Consider the following 16,624-nt stretch of genomic DNA (forward strand, 5'->3'; position numbering starts at 1 on the left):
TCTTCCGCCTCAGGATGGCAGCATTTCTATGTCTTTTCAGAGGAATCTCAGACTCTGCAACTCTCAGTGTTGTGTGAGTTGGTACCAAGCTCTACATGACTTGAGATGTACTAAAGGAGCAAATTTTCTAAAATGTTCAATATTTAGTGTGAAAAAAATCCTTTATACCTTCCACATGGCTTTTGTTACTGTATAATTTTGTCAACGTAAAAGTGCATTACAATAAAATGCAAGCAATTACATTTCTAAATCATACTATAACTATAAACGACTATTGGATGTTGTTATTTTAAGACTAGATAGTTTGGCCTGATACAGACATTAATGTTTATTAATACATGCAGCTGCAATAAGGTGCGTGTGATGTTTATTTTTTACAATGAATGACAGGCCTATAACAAAATAAACATTTGAAGTAACATCTGTGACTGCGTAGATTGATTTAGAAGAGTAATTACAGGTGGTGCAGACAGACAACCCTCTGCTGTGTATTTGTAAGAAGCAAAACAACCCCGATCCTGGATCAGCATCCCGGGTTTCCACCAAACCGCGTCGTAAACGGAGCCGCTACGGCGGTGACCAGAGAGCAAAAGTAAACAGTGATGTCTCACTCTGTCTACATTTTTAATCTCGTGTGGCGATAACGTGGATGTTCCCCGAGTCTTTCGTCAATATAGAGCAGATCTTTGATTATGGGATACTGCTGGGTTATTGATCGTCAACCCCATAACCGTTACTGCAGTGTGTAATGTGATTGCAGAAGAAAAGATCGCGTTGCAAATCATGAAGTAACGACATGTGCTGTCCTGACGCAGATATTGTTTACACTAATTTCGGTTCAAGGTATTTTAAGCACATAAAGATAAAACCGAACTTCTTGTGATTAGTGCCAGACCAGTCGCTATGGTAACTGCTCGGCCGCGGAGGCTAGACTGCATTAGAACGACGCCCACTTTTACAGACTGGAAAGCGGGACAGAAGCCGGAGTTATTCATTTTTTCTTTTAGAGACGATCTCTGTGCACGGCGCCGTGTTTACGGCGAACACGGCAGACTGGCCAAAGGAGACTAGTGCATGTACCTGTACATTAATCTGTCTCCCTACGCTAATTGTTTCGTTATCTGCGGACGGAGGGCATTAGATAACCAAATGGCTCGGCCTGAGCCAGAACAACACAAGGCGAAATACTTTATGTGGTAATAAAGCTGAATTAGGGCTACCACAACAACACGGTGTGTGTGCGTGCATGATGAGCGGCTGAGGTGGAGGAGGAGGAGAAGAAGAAGAAGGAGGCTGCAGTCTAGAACCAGATTCTATCCGAAAAAAAAAAAACCTCGAAACAAACGTCGCGTCGTCCACACGAAGCTCCCGTGTATCAAATGAATATGCTTTTGTATACCCTAGACCGCCTCTTTCCATCCCAGCTTTAACTGGGTTTGACCCGTTTTCTGCCTCACGAGGATCTGCCTCAGCGGGACGTTGAACGGTTTTTTTCCTCCAGTTATGGAGTGTGAAGATGCGGATTACAGAGGAATCCCCATCGCTGCTTTAGCCGCATTGATTTCATCATATACGTCAATGCGGGGTCGTTTTCGTCGGGAATAAACAGAACTATGAATTCATACTATCTGGCAAAAGGAACAACTGTTACGTCGGTGGTTTTTGGAGCACGACTGGACTCCCATTAGCAAAGCCTCAGAGAGCTATCCTGCTAGCCTGTCTGTGGCAGCTATTAGCCCCATTAGCCGGCTAAGAGCTAAAAGGTGCTGGCTGGAGATTAAAAGCTGTTTTAATAATTGTGAGCAGGGTCTGCCAACGTTTTGTCTCCGCAGCACATTTACTTCCAGGATATGGCAGGATTTACTTATCCAGGAATGAGGTCTCAAATGGAAAGGAGCCGCTTGACCTTGTTTTGGAGTCTGATGCTGGGTCTGTTGTCCTGCCTCCGGCCCGCCACCGCAGAGAGTAAGTAATGCTGCTCCTCACTACTACACACGGGAAAACATCTATTTTTCTTATGTGTCATTAACGTTTCTGCTCAGATATGGGAAAAGGTATTATACGTCAATGTACCCCCCCCCCCCCCCCAGACACACACACACGCACACACACACGCACTTTCTAAAATCTTACAACGCAGTATTAATAGAGGAAACATTGTTTTCTTGGTCTTTAAGATGCATATAAAAATCATTTAAACGAATGACAAACGAATCCTGAACGAAAAACGATTGACAAGGTTTGGAATATCAATGTCATGCGCCTGCACAATAAGCAGAACATGTGTATTTACACAAAGCCCACAACATACAGTTTGTCTATTAAAAAATACAGGATTAGTACATGTTTTAAAGGTAATATACATGGACGTTGGTGAGACGTTGGTTGCAACAACAGTTTTTTCATAATAATGTAGTCAACTTGGTTATACTAATATATATATTTCTAGAAGGTTTCATTGTAATTTGGTTTGAAGAAGATCACAAAAATGTGTTTGTTCAATACGTAACAGGGACTCAAATACCTTATCATGACTCAGTCTATAGAGAAAGTTAGTCATGCTAAATGTACACACTGCAAAGTGTGAGGAATCGCCACTAGAAATCCAAAACACAAATAGGATTTGAGAAATGAAAAGGAAAATTTAGATGCCGTTGTCCATCCAGCAATATAATTTACTGTATTTTCATGCTTAACTGTGAAAAACTAGTGCGTGTCAAGTGTGCAAACAATCCCTTCAGGTTCTTAGAGTGGCTGCATGCAAACTTGTAAACAGTTTAACTAGTAATTGTATGTAGTTCTGTGTAAGGGATTTTTTTTTAGTTCTTTTTAGACTGAGTGGACAACACGCAACACTGTCAATTTTAGGCATTCTTGTGTGTGTAGGTGTTCTCTACAAAAGCCTGCCCATTTTAAAACACTCCCTCAAGATTGACTTAAACCACAGCAATGAACTCTATTTGTTTAAAGGCGTCACTGTGCATTTTTTGTCTAGCAGCAGACATTCATTTATTGTACTTTGCTAAACAAACCTAGAGATACCTTGGCCTTGGAAATGTTTTCATGAATACCAGACTCCTGCAACTGCAATGATCAGACTCAGAAACATTGCCCCATGAGGCAAAGGATGGGAACCACTAGGGCTTAAATAAAGATCCACTAAAGTAAACTATACTGTTTTGAAACTTCACCAAAACCTTTAGAAGAATTAGATGACTTGATGTAAGGAATATGACTTTCATCTGGCAACCTGTGGCAGCACACAGAGGCTCACTGCTTCTGTCTGCTTGTAAACCTTTTAATACATTTAAAGCTTCTATATTTACGTGATGCCATATGAAACTTTTCCATGTTTCCAGCTATACTGTAAACTAGGCTTCCTGATTCATCCCATTCATCATGACATGGCTGGGGAGGGCAGGGTTAGGGAGTTGAACCAGGGTCTGGGTTTTAAAATAGAACAAGCCAAAGTACATTCGCAAGCAAAACAGACAAAGTTCTGTTGATTGCAAAGAGTGAGGAGCTTGTGAACTGTGTGTTATGGGGTTTACTGTTAGCCCCAGTGGTTACAGGACAAACCCAGGACCACAGATAGCTTCCCCCATTGAAATCCTACGTTTATTCTCACTTTGGTGTGAAGCTGTCTAAAGGGACCTTGTGTGGCTTAACTCCTGAGCATTCCTGCTGGTTTACTGTATCAGTTAGGGCTAAAGGGCAGATGGTATGTTTGGGTTAACCAAGTTCAGCTCGGCTGCTGCGGACATGGCTTTCTAGACGAGCGAAACGAGTTTTGCATGTCAAAAGTGATCTTTTGCTAATGTGTCCAGGCACATTTCTTTACACTGTGCCTCTCATGTGGAAAAGTATTTATGATTAGGTTCTCCCGTAGGCAGCCTGTCCCCAACATGGATGAAGACGAGGAGTAAACAGACTTGCTGCAGTCTAGGGCCAGAAAGTATAGCACTAGCTTAGAGTGTTTACGGCTTCCTATTTTTTGTCTTACGGTGCTCTTGTCAATTTCCTCTCCCTGTGTGCAGACAGTCTGGGTGCTGCAGCCACATCAGAAAAGGTTATCAAAAGTAAATATGTGAACTGGAGGCTCATCAAAGCTGCAGAGATAGGCTTGTGTACTCAATTATTTAAAATGTGTCGGAGTGGGAGAGAAGGAGGGGGTAATTATTAAACGGGTACACCTGCTGTTGGTGTTTTCACTTCATGCTGCAACACAAGTTGTACATTTTGGTCAGCAACTTTTGATAGGATTTTTATAAGTGTGCCCATAAAGGATGCAATGAGGCCAACATGGGTGAAACGCAGAGACTGTAGTTATGTAATATCAAAAAGAAGTGAATCTTTTTGCAAACATTTCTGTTGGGATTGTATTCTAGCAGGTTAGGCCCAGCTTGGGACGCTCATGGATAACATACCCTCAAGTTCCGGGTTGGAGAGCAGAAACATGTTGGTTGACAACATTTGGCAACACTCACCCAAATTGTGAAGGTATTTCCCAAATCCCGATAAATTCTTATAGCTCTTCAGATTAAAAGATAATCCAGTCCTGTTATGAAAAAATGTAAGTTTAGTCTGTTTCACGGGTATGACTTCTTCACAATGGCAAATGCGGTGACTAGAAATAGTGTCTTTTATTAAAAAAGGAAAAATCGTTATATATCATTTTATGCAGGCAATAATATCACCACGCTAATTTTTTCCCATTCAAAATAACACTAAAACTAATGTGCTTTACACAGCCAGACCACGTCATTTCCTGTTGCCATCTTTGCTTTTTAGCAGACAAGTAATTCTCAAAATAAAATTTTTCCAGGACCAGATAGTTGAATCCGCAGAGCTAAAAGAGTCTACATGGATTCCAGGGATACTTTCAGATTTTTGTTGATTGTAGTAAATCCAGACGGCGGATTTAAAACTATGTACTGCTTTCTGGATTATTTGTAGAGTTAACACTGTGCCTATGAATGCATTTAATAAGTGAGAGGCACAAGCTAAAGCTATTCGCAGGTATGTTACTTGCTGACGGCCGCTGACAGTGTGCATTAACAAGTAGATTCAGAAAAGACATGACTGCCATACCACTCTCTGTATTTAAACATCCCAAAATGTTTTTAATGGGATGGTAAAGGCTCTCATGTAGAGAAGACTAAAGCCTCCTTTTTATATTAAAAGCACCAAATTGCAAGGGGCTTTACAGTATTTGTCTGTAAAATAGCCTTTTTTTGTTTAAATCGCAGAATAGCTTTCAACTTGTTTAAATGAGCAAAAAGCTTGTTTTCTTTTCATTGGAAAGGTGTAGCTCTATCTGCCTTGTTTTAGTGTATGGTTATATGTATGCAGGTATTTACATACATCCTTTAAGGACTATATCAGAAAAGAATAGAAATTGGAGTTGTCATCGGACTGGATAATATGTGTAATATTTCCTTTACTCTTTTTGATATCTGATAGCTCCGGTGTTTTGCAGTTTGCTAAACACATTAGGTCTGAATTGTAATATTGACTTTAGGGAGTGCTAACACAATTTGAACTTGAATTTGCATCCACTTGAGATGGAGAATAAGTGTAAGAGCTGTCGTCTTTTATACACTGTCGCACTAGTTTTTGAGGCTTCAAATTTCATCTGCAAACACTATCGGGTCCGTGCTGCAGCCACCTGCACTTGTTGATTTATTTTCTCGATGCAGTTTTTTTTTTTTTTTTTCTAAACCGAGGTGTTAAATCTGATTTATTTGGAAAGCTCTTTAGTGATGATTAAAGGTAAAAAATGCAATGTCAGTGTGCCTCCCTTTTACTGAGCTCTAGGTTTGCTGTCACATCAAGAAATTTAATATCCATTTCATACAGGAGGTGCTGGTTTTACCTGTGTCTTTGTGCTGGTATGAAATGGGTATATGAAAGTTACTGTCTTTTGTGAACTTTGCCACAGCAGAACTTAGTTTCAGTACCTTTTTTGCTGTTGTTGTTACAAAGTTGGACATCTGTACAAAAACTACTTTAGCTGTGTGACTATTCAAAACTCCTTTGTTAGATGGCAATGATGAGTCACTTTAAGTTGCCTTTTATTGGTTTTTTTTTTTTTTAAATGTGTTTTTAATGAATGTGCAGTGGTTGTTTGAATGTTACTAGTGTTGATAGTTATGATGATTATGATAATTATGATTAGACCATAACCAGTATTGTAATATGTCATTTTGGACTATACCGTCAAACCATGTTTAGAAAAATGTCTATTGCCAGCAGAAACGGTCAGTTTAGTCTTCAAATTAAATCATATTTCAACTCAGTAGCAGTGTGGTTTATGAAGAATCACAATGTTCTGGGGATATACAGCTTTGGTATTGGGGGTACTGCCTGTAACTGATTTTATTATATTTTGCATTAAGGCATTTGCTTTTTTGTTTTGCATATTCACATGCAATACCAGTTTGTAGAGCAGCCTTTCTGCTCCTTAAGATGTAATAAGGATGTATAAAACATACTTCACCTCAATGTAGTTTGTTGAAAATTAGTTTTATTGCATGTTACACTATTACCTTACTTACTTTTACAATTGTATAGTAATGTGTACAGCAACTATTTTTTAACGCAGTGCGTAATTTCAAAAAAATGCAGTAATTTAGAGGTTCAGTGTGTAGGAAGACTACAGTTTTTTCCCAAACCTCTCTGCTTCACACTTGTACAGTAAAACTTTATAGACCAGTGTTAAAGCGATTTTGTGACAACCTGTTAGCTGGTTGGTGTGAGTTTTCCATGACTCACTGCCCTCCAGCGTTTGAAGTCTAAATCCTCTTCATATTGATGTGCGATAATGGCCTCCGTGTTTCTGCGGGTGCTGCTCTGCTTCAGGCTAAGTATTGTTTAGAGTGCAGCACATGGGTGGGAGTAAAATTTGGAAAGGCAAATACTCCACCTATCATCACCAGCATGGTTTATCAAATGTTTTATGATGGGGATTTTGATTATTTGAAAACTAAACAGAATCCAGAGCACCTACCTTTTATTCCTGATTTACTTCAATGCATGCCTTTTGTTTAAATAGTGACTGTGTCTGTAAATAACAGAGCACTAAAAAGGAGGTTAAAAACAAGACAAATGTCAACAAATCTATTTTACATCGAACATAAGTGCATAAAAATACACTATACAGAGACAACTAAACAATCAATTGGATTTTCTCACTATAGTGTCTGTGAATTCACAACCAGCTTAAACTTATTTGTCTCTGGCCAAAAACAATTGAACCCATCTCTAAGCCATGTTCTGACATTTTTGTTCCTCACCAAAAATGTGGGGGCCATCTTTTGATAAAAACAAACTTGAGAAGCTAAGCAAAGTAGTAACATAGTATCAGCTGTTGGACTCAGAGGACACCTCTGTTGATATTCCTCTTGTGAATGCTCTGGGTCAAACAAGTATGGTTCTATGAATCCATCACATCCGGCAGTTTCTTTGCATTTGTCAAAAAGAAAATTTTCATTTAGTGTGAGAAGTTACTGGAGTACTGCCAACAGAGTAGAGATCGTACAGAAGCAGAGTTGACATTTTATTTCTTTATTTATTTTTTTACTTGAGATGCTGTAATAAGTAATAGTAGTTCTTGCCCTTTGGAGCGCTTTTGTATTTTCCTGAAGAAAGATGCACCTTACAGTGTTTGTGAGGAAGAAACGTCACCCATTGTAGCGGTGTGGTTCTATTACATACTTTTAATCGTTTCTGAACATCAGTGGAGCTCTGTGGCACAGATAAACTATACCATCTGGATATTACAGTGAGTAAACACATTTCATAGTTGGCTGTAGTTTCTGTTCATGCCCTGAGTTTTCATTTAGCGACACTAGCAGGTGGCTGCTCGATATATCCTACTGACTCTGGTCATCCCGGAACTGTTACTCTAGTGCTAATAAGGTTGACTTGTGGTTCGGAGTGAAATGTTTTGGCAGCTCTTGGACGGACGGTCAGAAATTCATGGATGAATTGAATAACTGGTGACTTCTTAACATTCAATCTACCTTCATTTTTCAGGTCAGAAATTTCAGCTTGGTTTGTGACTAATGATTCAACGGCTCATTATACTGTTAGTTAACATAATAAACACTGTACTTTTACCACCAGTGCATTGCTGTTATCACTGCAAGTATGCTAACATACTTGCAGTGTACTTGCAGCAACACTGTTGTGTCTCACCGAGCTGTGGCTGTGGTCGTAGAATAACGTTGGCATAGCACTTGTGAACCTTATGCCATCATTCCGTGTTTCCTCTGTTTAACAAGTACTTTTATCACATATGCTATATTTGATCAACTCGGTGTGTTTTATGGATGGTATCTTTTATGGCAAAATTGTTTCTGGCCTTTCATGTCATTGTGTCAAAGTTTTTTTGTTTTGTTTTTTAAAGCAGACAGTGAAACAAAATTTGGTCACATTAGGTCGACACAAAAGAAACATTAGCCCAATGGCAAAAAAATCTTAACTTTATGACGCTGTTAACTGAAGCTTGACTAGAATCTGACTCTAGTATTTACTTTGTAAAACCATGTTTAATTCACATAGAAAATAAGAGCTGCAATCAAATATCTTCTGTCAACAACAGCCCTGCCCCTGTGTACTTTCAATAAAATAATGTATTGTATGACATTGGAAAACACTGTTTTGTGTATATAGTTATATTTAATAGCTATATGGTGCAAAGAGAGCAGCTATTATTTATGAATGTACTTATTTACTAGTACTTATTTATTATTTATAAATGTCCAGATCATCAAATTGCATCAAATAAATACGTTAATACATAGCCATCTCATCTTCTTCTCTTGTTTTCCCCCTACAGTCTGTGGTCCCAGCATTGACATTGGCAATGACATCAGTGAATTCAAGAGTCTAGAAAACTGCACAGTGGTAGAGGGCTACTTGCAGATCCTCCTCATCGGTGACAAAAACAACAACAATGTCAACCAGGAACTCTTTCGCTCCCTCAGCTTCCCCAAGCTAACCATGATCACTGACTACCTGCTGTTATTCCGGGTGTCAGGGCTGGACAGTCTGAGCACTCTCTTTCCCAACCTCACCGTTATCCGGGGACGTAACTTGTTCTACAACTATGCCCTGGTGATTTTTGAGATGACCAGCCTGAAAGATATTGGCCTGTACAATTTGAAGAACATTACTCGTGGTGCCATCCGCATCGAAAAAAACCCAGAGCTCTGCTACCTGGACTCCATAGATTGGTCCCTGATTATGGACGCTGAGTTTAATAATTACATTGCAGGGAACAAGCAGTCCAAAGAGTGCAGCGATGTTTGTCCAGGCATCATGGAGAATAGCCCTCAGTGCCGAAAGACCATGTTCAACAACAACTACAACTACCGCTGCTGGAATTCCAATCACTGCCAGAAAGGTAAGCTCACTGTCACACATGATAGCTCATCAGGGATTTAAATTGCAAATAGATCGTGCAGACAGTTGAGCCTTTGGCCTGATTTGGGTTCAAATGTGGATTTGGAAGTGTAATAAATGACCCTGTGCCTATAGCTGTGGCCTGCTTCTTTTCACTTTAACTGTTGTGTTATGGCTGCAGGGAAGGAGGAAAGCAGAGGGGTGGTGTTATGCATGATTGACCTGTCTGCAGATTCTTTGGTGTAAAAATAAAAAAATAAAAATAATGCTGTGTTTATCCAAGTTATAAGGACACAAAGAAAAGAGCTAAACAGAGGTATCAGTTCAGACTGCATTTTAGCCTTAAGTCAGTATTGTTGTTTTGCAGAGGTTTTCTGCCTGTCAAATTCTCAAAATCTGTTTACATATACACAAAACCTTTTAAGCCATTGGGCATGGTTATTTGTAGTAGAACAGCACTGGTGAGTTGCTCTCGAAAAAGGAAGAAGCTCACATATTTAAATGTCTAGTTGTGGTTATTTGTTGCTATACAGTTTTAATTAAAATGTCCTCACCTACATAAACGGAAAGAAATCTCCAGAATTTAAATAAACTACTCCAAGTACACAGGAGTGTGAACTTGCCCTTTAAATTTGTGTTTACGACTTCAGCGTTTCAGATGGTTTGTTTTGCCAGTGCATTTCAAGCGATGTGTTTTGGCTGACTGAGGGGAGTGTGTGTGTCTGGCTGAATTGTTTCTCTGGTGACTGGCGCCTTGTTGCAGACTCAGCATGTTGATGTTTTCAGTCTTGTGACATGAAACTGTCACAGGTGTCATCGTCATCAAATACAGTCAAAGTGCATTCAGAGATGCGGACACAGTGAAATGCATATGTCCGACATATACACAAGTACATGGTCTTCTTTGTGGGTTCTTGGGAGTGTGGGCAAGTTGGGGGGGGGGGGAGGGGGGTTGGAGGAAGACATAATTAAAATGTTAGATGGAGAAGGTGTCCTCTTTATCATTTCTCTGGTCAATAGAGTCTCTGCAATAAAGTCTAGACCTCTGCTCATTTTCATCTGTTTGTATTAGACCTGTGCAGATAAATGTGGTTTCTCATCGAATAAGACACAATATCAATCCAGATAATGTAAGTCGTTGGCAGTCAGATGTTGACCTAGTGTGTCCCTGATATGCTCTATCTACAGTTTTGTCTTATAACATGTGGGAAAGCCACCCGTCTTCTCTCGTGACACACCAGCAACTGACAGGTGGCAGGAATTTAGCCGTACTAGAACTTAAAGATAAAGTTTTTAGTTTATTATTTATATAGGCCAAGACTATTGTTTGAGTGTAGTCCTCTCAGTGTTGTAGCTTGTTACTACCTGGCTCTATATACAGTGCATTCAGACAGTTTTCAGATCCCCTTCACTATTTTCCACTCATTAATCCGCACTAAGTTTACCATAATGACAAAGCAAAAACAGAATTTTAGAAATGTCTGTACATTTTTTAAAAAGGAAAAAAAAATTATATTGGGGTAAGTATTCATAGCCTTTGAAATTTAGCCTCCCATTTCTGTTGATCGTTGCTGAGGTGTTTCTACACTTTGACTGGAGTCCACCTGTGGTAAATTAAATGATGTAAAGTACCTCCATGAAGGAGGTGACCAAGAACCCAATGGTCACTCTGATTGAGCTCCAGAGTTCCTGTCTGGGACAAAGTCCTCGAAGGACAACCATCACTGCAGCCCTCCACCGATCTGGGCTTTATGGCAGTCTCCAACAGCAGGGACTGAGAGACTGGTCAGGGTTGAGGGAAGGCTAAATGGAGTAAAGCATAGAGATATCCTCTATGGGAACCTGTTCCACAGCACTCAGGACCTCAGACTGGATAGTTTACCTTCCAGCAAGACAGTGATCCTAAGCACACAGGCAAGATAACACAGGAGTGGCTTAGGGACAACTCTGTGAATGTCATACAGTGGCCCAGCCAGAGCCCTAACGTGAACCCTATTGAACATCTCTGGAGAGACCTGAAAATGGCTGTGCACTGGATGGTCCCCATCCAGCCTTACTAAGCTTGAGAGAACTTGAAGAATGGCAGAAAATCCCCTAATCCAGGTGTGTAAAGCTTGTTGAATCATACCCTAAATGACTCAAGGCTTTAATTTCTGCCAAAGGTGCTTCAACACAGTACTAAGCAAATTGTCTTTATACTTAGGCCAATGTAATGTTTCAGTTTTTTTATTTCTGTTTTCACTATGTCATTATATAAACCCCCCCCAAATTCAAATTTATGATTAAAAAAATAAATTGAAAAAAGTGAAGGGGTCTGAAAACTTTCTGAATGCACTGTATAAATAAGATATATTTTCTTTTATACACTTAAAAAGTATGACAGCCCTTTTCAACATAATCCAGTTTTACACACAACCTGTGGTATGGAGATTAAACGTTACAGTATTGTACAGACAGTACGGAAGGCCATCCTTCCGTCTCCACTCTGTTAAGTCTACTTTTGAAACATGTTACTTTTGAAGTTGCAGGGTTGAAGGACAGGAAAAATATTTAAATAACATTTTTAAGAAGTCACGAATAATGCTAAATGCATTGGCTAGTACTACTTCTACTACCAGCAGTACTAAAGCAGCTGCTGCTACTACTGCAAATACTACTCTTTCTCCCATGAAAACTGTGACAGAAACTATCAATTTTTGTTTGCTCTACCAACTAAAACCACTGTTAACAGTGGACCAGTGCGAACAGTGGACTGCTGCAAGGGGGTTAGTATTGTTAACATGTTCACTACATCACAATGTAGGCTAGCATAGCTACCTAAAAGTAGATAACTCAAGTTAAAAACAAGTAAGCAAATGGAACAGGAGATGCTGCTGATGATGTTGCTCTAAAGACCGCTATCTGCAGACTATAGCCTCTTTCACACATGCACTGGAATTCTGAAATTCTCTGGATGTGGTGTATATGAGAATACAAATGTCCAAGTGAACCACTCCCAAGATTACCCAGAGTTTATCCTGCAATCCCTTTTGAGTATGTAAGTCCAAAATATGTATTTGAGCCCATGCAAGGAGTACGCTGGTCTGTCCCAAATTGTCCGGAGAAATTAAAACAAGCAGTCGGGTGTGTTGACAACATTTCAAACAGCAGCCATTAGCGTCAACTTAACAACTAACTTGTTTTCCCAGGGTTTCCACACTGTCCAATATACATTTATTTGAAAATAATCATTTGTATTTTGGAGTCAATGTCGTCTTCTGGAGTCTTCTCCCTGTTTTATACGTTTTTTATGTATTTCCTACTAGAGATGTCCCGATACATTTAAATTTTTTAAATTTTTAAAATGTATTTTAAGCTAGACTGAGTCCAAGTACTTACATTTGAGTACTTGTACCAATAAGAGTAAACTGCTGTGCTTTAGTATGTCTTGCTAAAGCACAGCATCCTCATAAAATCCTCATAAATCCACTGGACAGTTAAGCTTATGAAAGACACTAGCAACTATTGCTGGTTCAGATAGTAGTGGTCATACACCTGAAGACTGCATAGTACGCCTAAGTTTGGGCCTCCGAACTTGAGAGTTTGGACATGGAATGTGTGAACTTGGAATAGGGACTCCGAGGAGGGGAAGATTATTTACAATTGGGGCAGCATTGTTCTTGGTAATCGCAGCAGTTTAGCTCACCACTGATGATTACGCTGCAGATGTTATCAGTCAGATCTTCTCAGACGCTGGGCAGCTGTCTGCTGACATGATCGTTGTCTTATCGGGCAGGATAGTTTTCATGTTCCAGAAAATATCCAATTTAATTTAAAACAGACTTAATTTGGTTAAATGGACACCATGTGAATCTAAAAGAGTACACTTTCTCATGAGACAATATCAAAACTTAAAGTGGCATACTACTAGGATTTATTTTTATCAGGTTTGAGCTTTGCTTAAACTCTCCACGAAGACTGCTGGTTGGAGTGCAACACATTCTGGGATACCTGGCCACTGCAAGTCCACAAGCTACCAAGACACGCTCAATAAAACAGGTACAGGGAAAACACTCCCGGTTATTTGTTAGACGCAAACTTTGAATTGGAACAGTACCTCGGCTTTAAATTATGCGATCTCGCACCCTGGTGAAACATCAAGTACAGAGAAGAACACAGATTAAGAAAGGGGACAAGACTTTCAGTTAACTTTTAAACACTGTTTCACACTGGCGGTAAAATATTAAAATAAAAAAAAAAAACTTAACAAACAAAGGAAACTTTAGGTAAAGCTGTAGATCTCCTCTGGTTGTCCCTGATGTAAGTTGTATGCATTAACATGTTTAAAATAATTTGAGAAGCTCTAATGACAAATGAAAATGAGAGAGGACAGGTAGACGTCATCTTTCTACTTGAGAGTAGAGTAACTATGTTTGTAGTTAAAAACGTTTTGGTAGATGTCTAAGCAGTTGACCAGTCTTCAGAAAGAGTGTGTCAGCCAGTTGCCACCATGCCACTGCTTTAAAACAGAATTAACAGAATTGATCTCTGACAACATGAGCCCTGCTGCTCTCCCTGCAGACACTGCGTTGTTGTGCTATTCATTAGGCAGTTTATTGGAGATGTCTGGTGGTAGTAAAAGTAGGCTTCATTAAAATGGGGAAGGTTGCTAGCTGGAGGAGTTGAGCTGGCTGGCCAGTGTTCATTCCAAGTTGACTTGTGGCTGCAATACCTGCACACGAGTAAAGATTTGGATGTTTTCTGTGCAGTCCTCTATGTTAGTCATATGTAGCAATAACAAGAGTAAAGCGCTTGCTACTATATTTGGAAGCATGTCTGAACTTATTTTTGTACCAGTAGCAGTAAACACCATGACTGTACCACAGAGGACCATATTATCATGATTGCCATTTGTCCCTTCTGATAACGCCCTGTATCAAGATCCAGCAATCTTATCTGGTTTCTATTGTTTAAATGTGTGCCTTGCTCACAACCCTTATGCTGTGCTGGCAGCCTCAACGTTATATTCATAGGTATTTTATTTTCCGGAAAACTGCTAGACCTGTTTTTCGTTGAGTCAATATAAAGGACGTGCTTTTCAGTCTGAACTCATTCATAAAATTGTTACGGGGGAGAAAAAAGATTCCAAAGGGTTTTCTTTGAGAAAATGGAATGTTTTTAGTCACAGTGGTGGGGGCTGCATTCTCCTGTGTTTACTTCTCTCATTTGTTATTTGGAATCTGGCTTGGGTGTTTTGACTTGTTCATAACTCATAGGCTTCCTCTGAAGAAGAGCCATGCCCAAACATGCTGGGAGTCAATCTCTGTGTCTGTCTCTGTCTTTCCCTCTCTGTCTCTCTCTGTCTCTTTCTCTGACACACAATCCCACACATACGCTCACACATTCAGCAGCATGGGGGATGTTTTTCCGGTGCTTTGTATGGTCTAAGGAGATGAAAGCACATCATTAAAAGTACAAAGTAGGTCTTCTGGGGTTTACTAGAAGCATTTTTTGTCTTTTGTTAAACCCTAGCTGAAGGGATTACACATTAAACTAGGATTGTCTGCACAGTGGTTGTTTAGCCTTCCACTAGATCAATTTACCATACTTGACATGTCAGTGTTTGCTCATTTGTATTTATAGTAATTTAGTTGACATATTATCCTTATGAGACTGTGAACCTAGTGCAATAATATTATTAGTATACAAAAGGTCTGTGTGTCTGTGTCTGTGTCTGTGTGTATGTGTTTGGTGTTTCCATAACTTCAGGGGACATTTCATTGACTTATTATTTATTGACCCTAAATACATCTACTACATACTTAACCCTAACCTTACCCCAAACATACCTTAATCTTGACCACGACCAGGATTAGTGGTTTTACAAGTTGGAGTTAAGACATTTATTTCACAGCTTTAGTTATTTAGTCATCAGATGCAGTACTAATTCAAAACATGGATCAGCTCATGTATCATTGTTGATGATTTTATGGATCTGTGATTATAGATTAATCACATGTCAGTATACAAAGTTGTTTAAATCAGCTGCACCTTTAGAGGTTGAACAGTGATGATTACACATTAATACATCAATTATATAATATATATAATTCTGAAAAGGGCTGTTTTAAAGTACTATTACTATTAGTAGGCTACTTTACGTAATTTGAGCTAATACCTGTTTATTCACTGTGGTAACTTTACAAGTGTCAGATGAGGAGTATCAGTAGATACACACACACACAGTGTCATTTGAAAAATGTCTGTAAGAAACCACTTTTAGAGTAACATATTGGGATGTGCAGTTCTCTTTTTTTTGTTTGGTTTTTTTTTTTAGCAAAATGCATATTCAAAGGCTGAATACATCACAGCACCATCATTGAAATTGTGGGTCAGCTGACTTGATGGAAACACGCTATCAGCTGTGCAGCAGGAAAAACGTTCTTCTCTGTTTGTGTACGTGTGTATGTGTGTGTGAGGACTCAGTCCCAGCTCCCCTCCCAGTCCTGTTTTCTGGTTGGTTTTGAATGTGGTAGGACCAGAGTTTATTTACTCAGTGCTTTTCTAGTGCTAAATGTGAAGCCATATTTTCTTAATGCTTTTTCTCAGCTTGTGTCTCCCTGATCTTTTTGGAACTATTTCTGCAGTAATTGACCTTGAAAGTTTTGCTTCCTCTTTCTCCCAGCATGTTCTAGATGAAGTATCTGGGATAAGCACGGCCCGTTTAAGATGTTGATAAGATGTGTTGCTGTGTTTCGATGTTTAGAGACCTAGCTCTATTGATGATGGTGTTTCAGATTTTCTGGAACCATTGCTGCTTCTTAACCTTCACCCTCTCACTCTGCACTTTTTAAATACAACCAAATGTTAGGTACTGTATGATGTCACTCCACATTTTCCTTTAATGTTTTCAGCAGTGTTTGAATATTGGGAGTGAGTTTTTTGAGCGTGCACAGTTTGGAAGCTCCTTCCACCATCTTGCGATCACTGACTTCGAGAGTTTTGCTTGATGTCTGCTGTGCGGTGCTGGGGCCACCAGGAGCTGTTGAGTTGATAGACCTGTAGTCAAAAGACAGAGCTTTGAAACTGATGCGGGCGGCTAAGGAAAGCCAGTGTAGGGATCTGAAGAGCGGTGTGACATGAGTACTTTTTGGCTGAGTAAAAATGAGGCTTGGACCGTCTGCAAGGGTTTGACTGTGACTTTTTTCAAGTGACAGCACAGGGAGAGAGAGGAGAG

At 39.6% G+C, this 16,624-nt stretch overlaps 1 protein-coding gene across 2 annotated transcripts in view; it reads left to right on the top strand.

The window, feature by feature from the left end:
- The first annotated feature begins 418 nt into the window (after positions 1 to 418).
- The window catches only part of LOC137111319 (insulin-like growth factor 1 receptor), a 47,645-nt gene continuing 31,439 nt past the window's right edge, over positions 419 to 16,624 (top strand). Inside the window, exons 1-2 of one of the 2 annotated variants that reach the window (XM_067495084.1) lie at positions 419 to 1,965; positions 8,843 to 9,409. In XM_067495084.1, coding sequence (XP_067351185.1) covers positions 1,851 to 1,965; positions 8,843 to 9,409 — 682 coding nt within the window. In that variant the 5' untranslated portion in view covers positions 419 to 1,850. The remainder of the gene's footprint in view (positions 1,966 to 8,842; positions 9,410 to 16,624) is intronic. The other variant, XM_067495083.1, reaches the window with a different exon arrangement.

This window comes from Channa argus, chromosome 2 (genome assembly GCF_033026475.1).
Source record: "Channa argus isolate prfri chromosome 2, Channa argus male v1.0, whole genome shotgun sequence".
Classification (NCBI taxonomy): domain Eukaryota; kingdom Metazoa; phylum Chordata; class Actinopteri; order Anabantiformes; family Channidae; genus Channa; species Channa argus.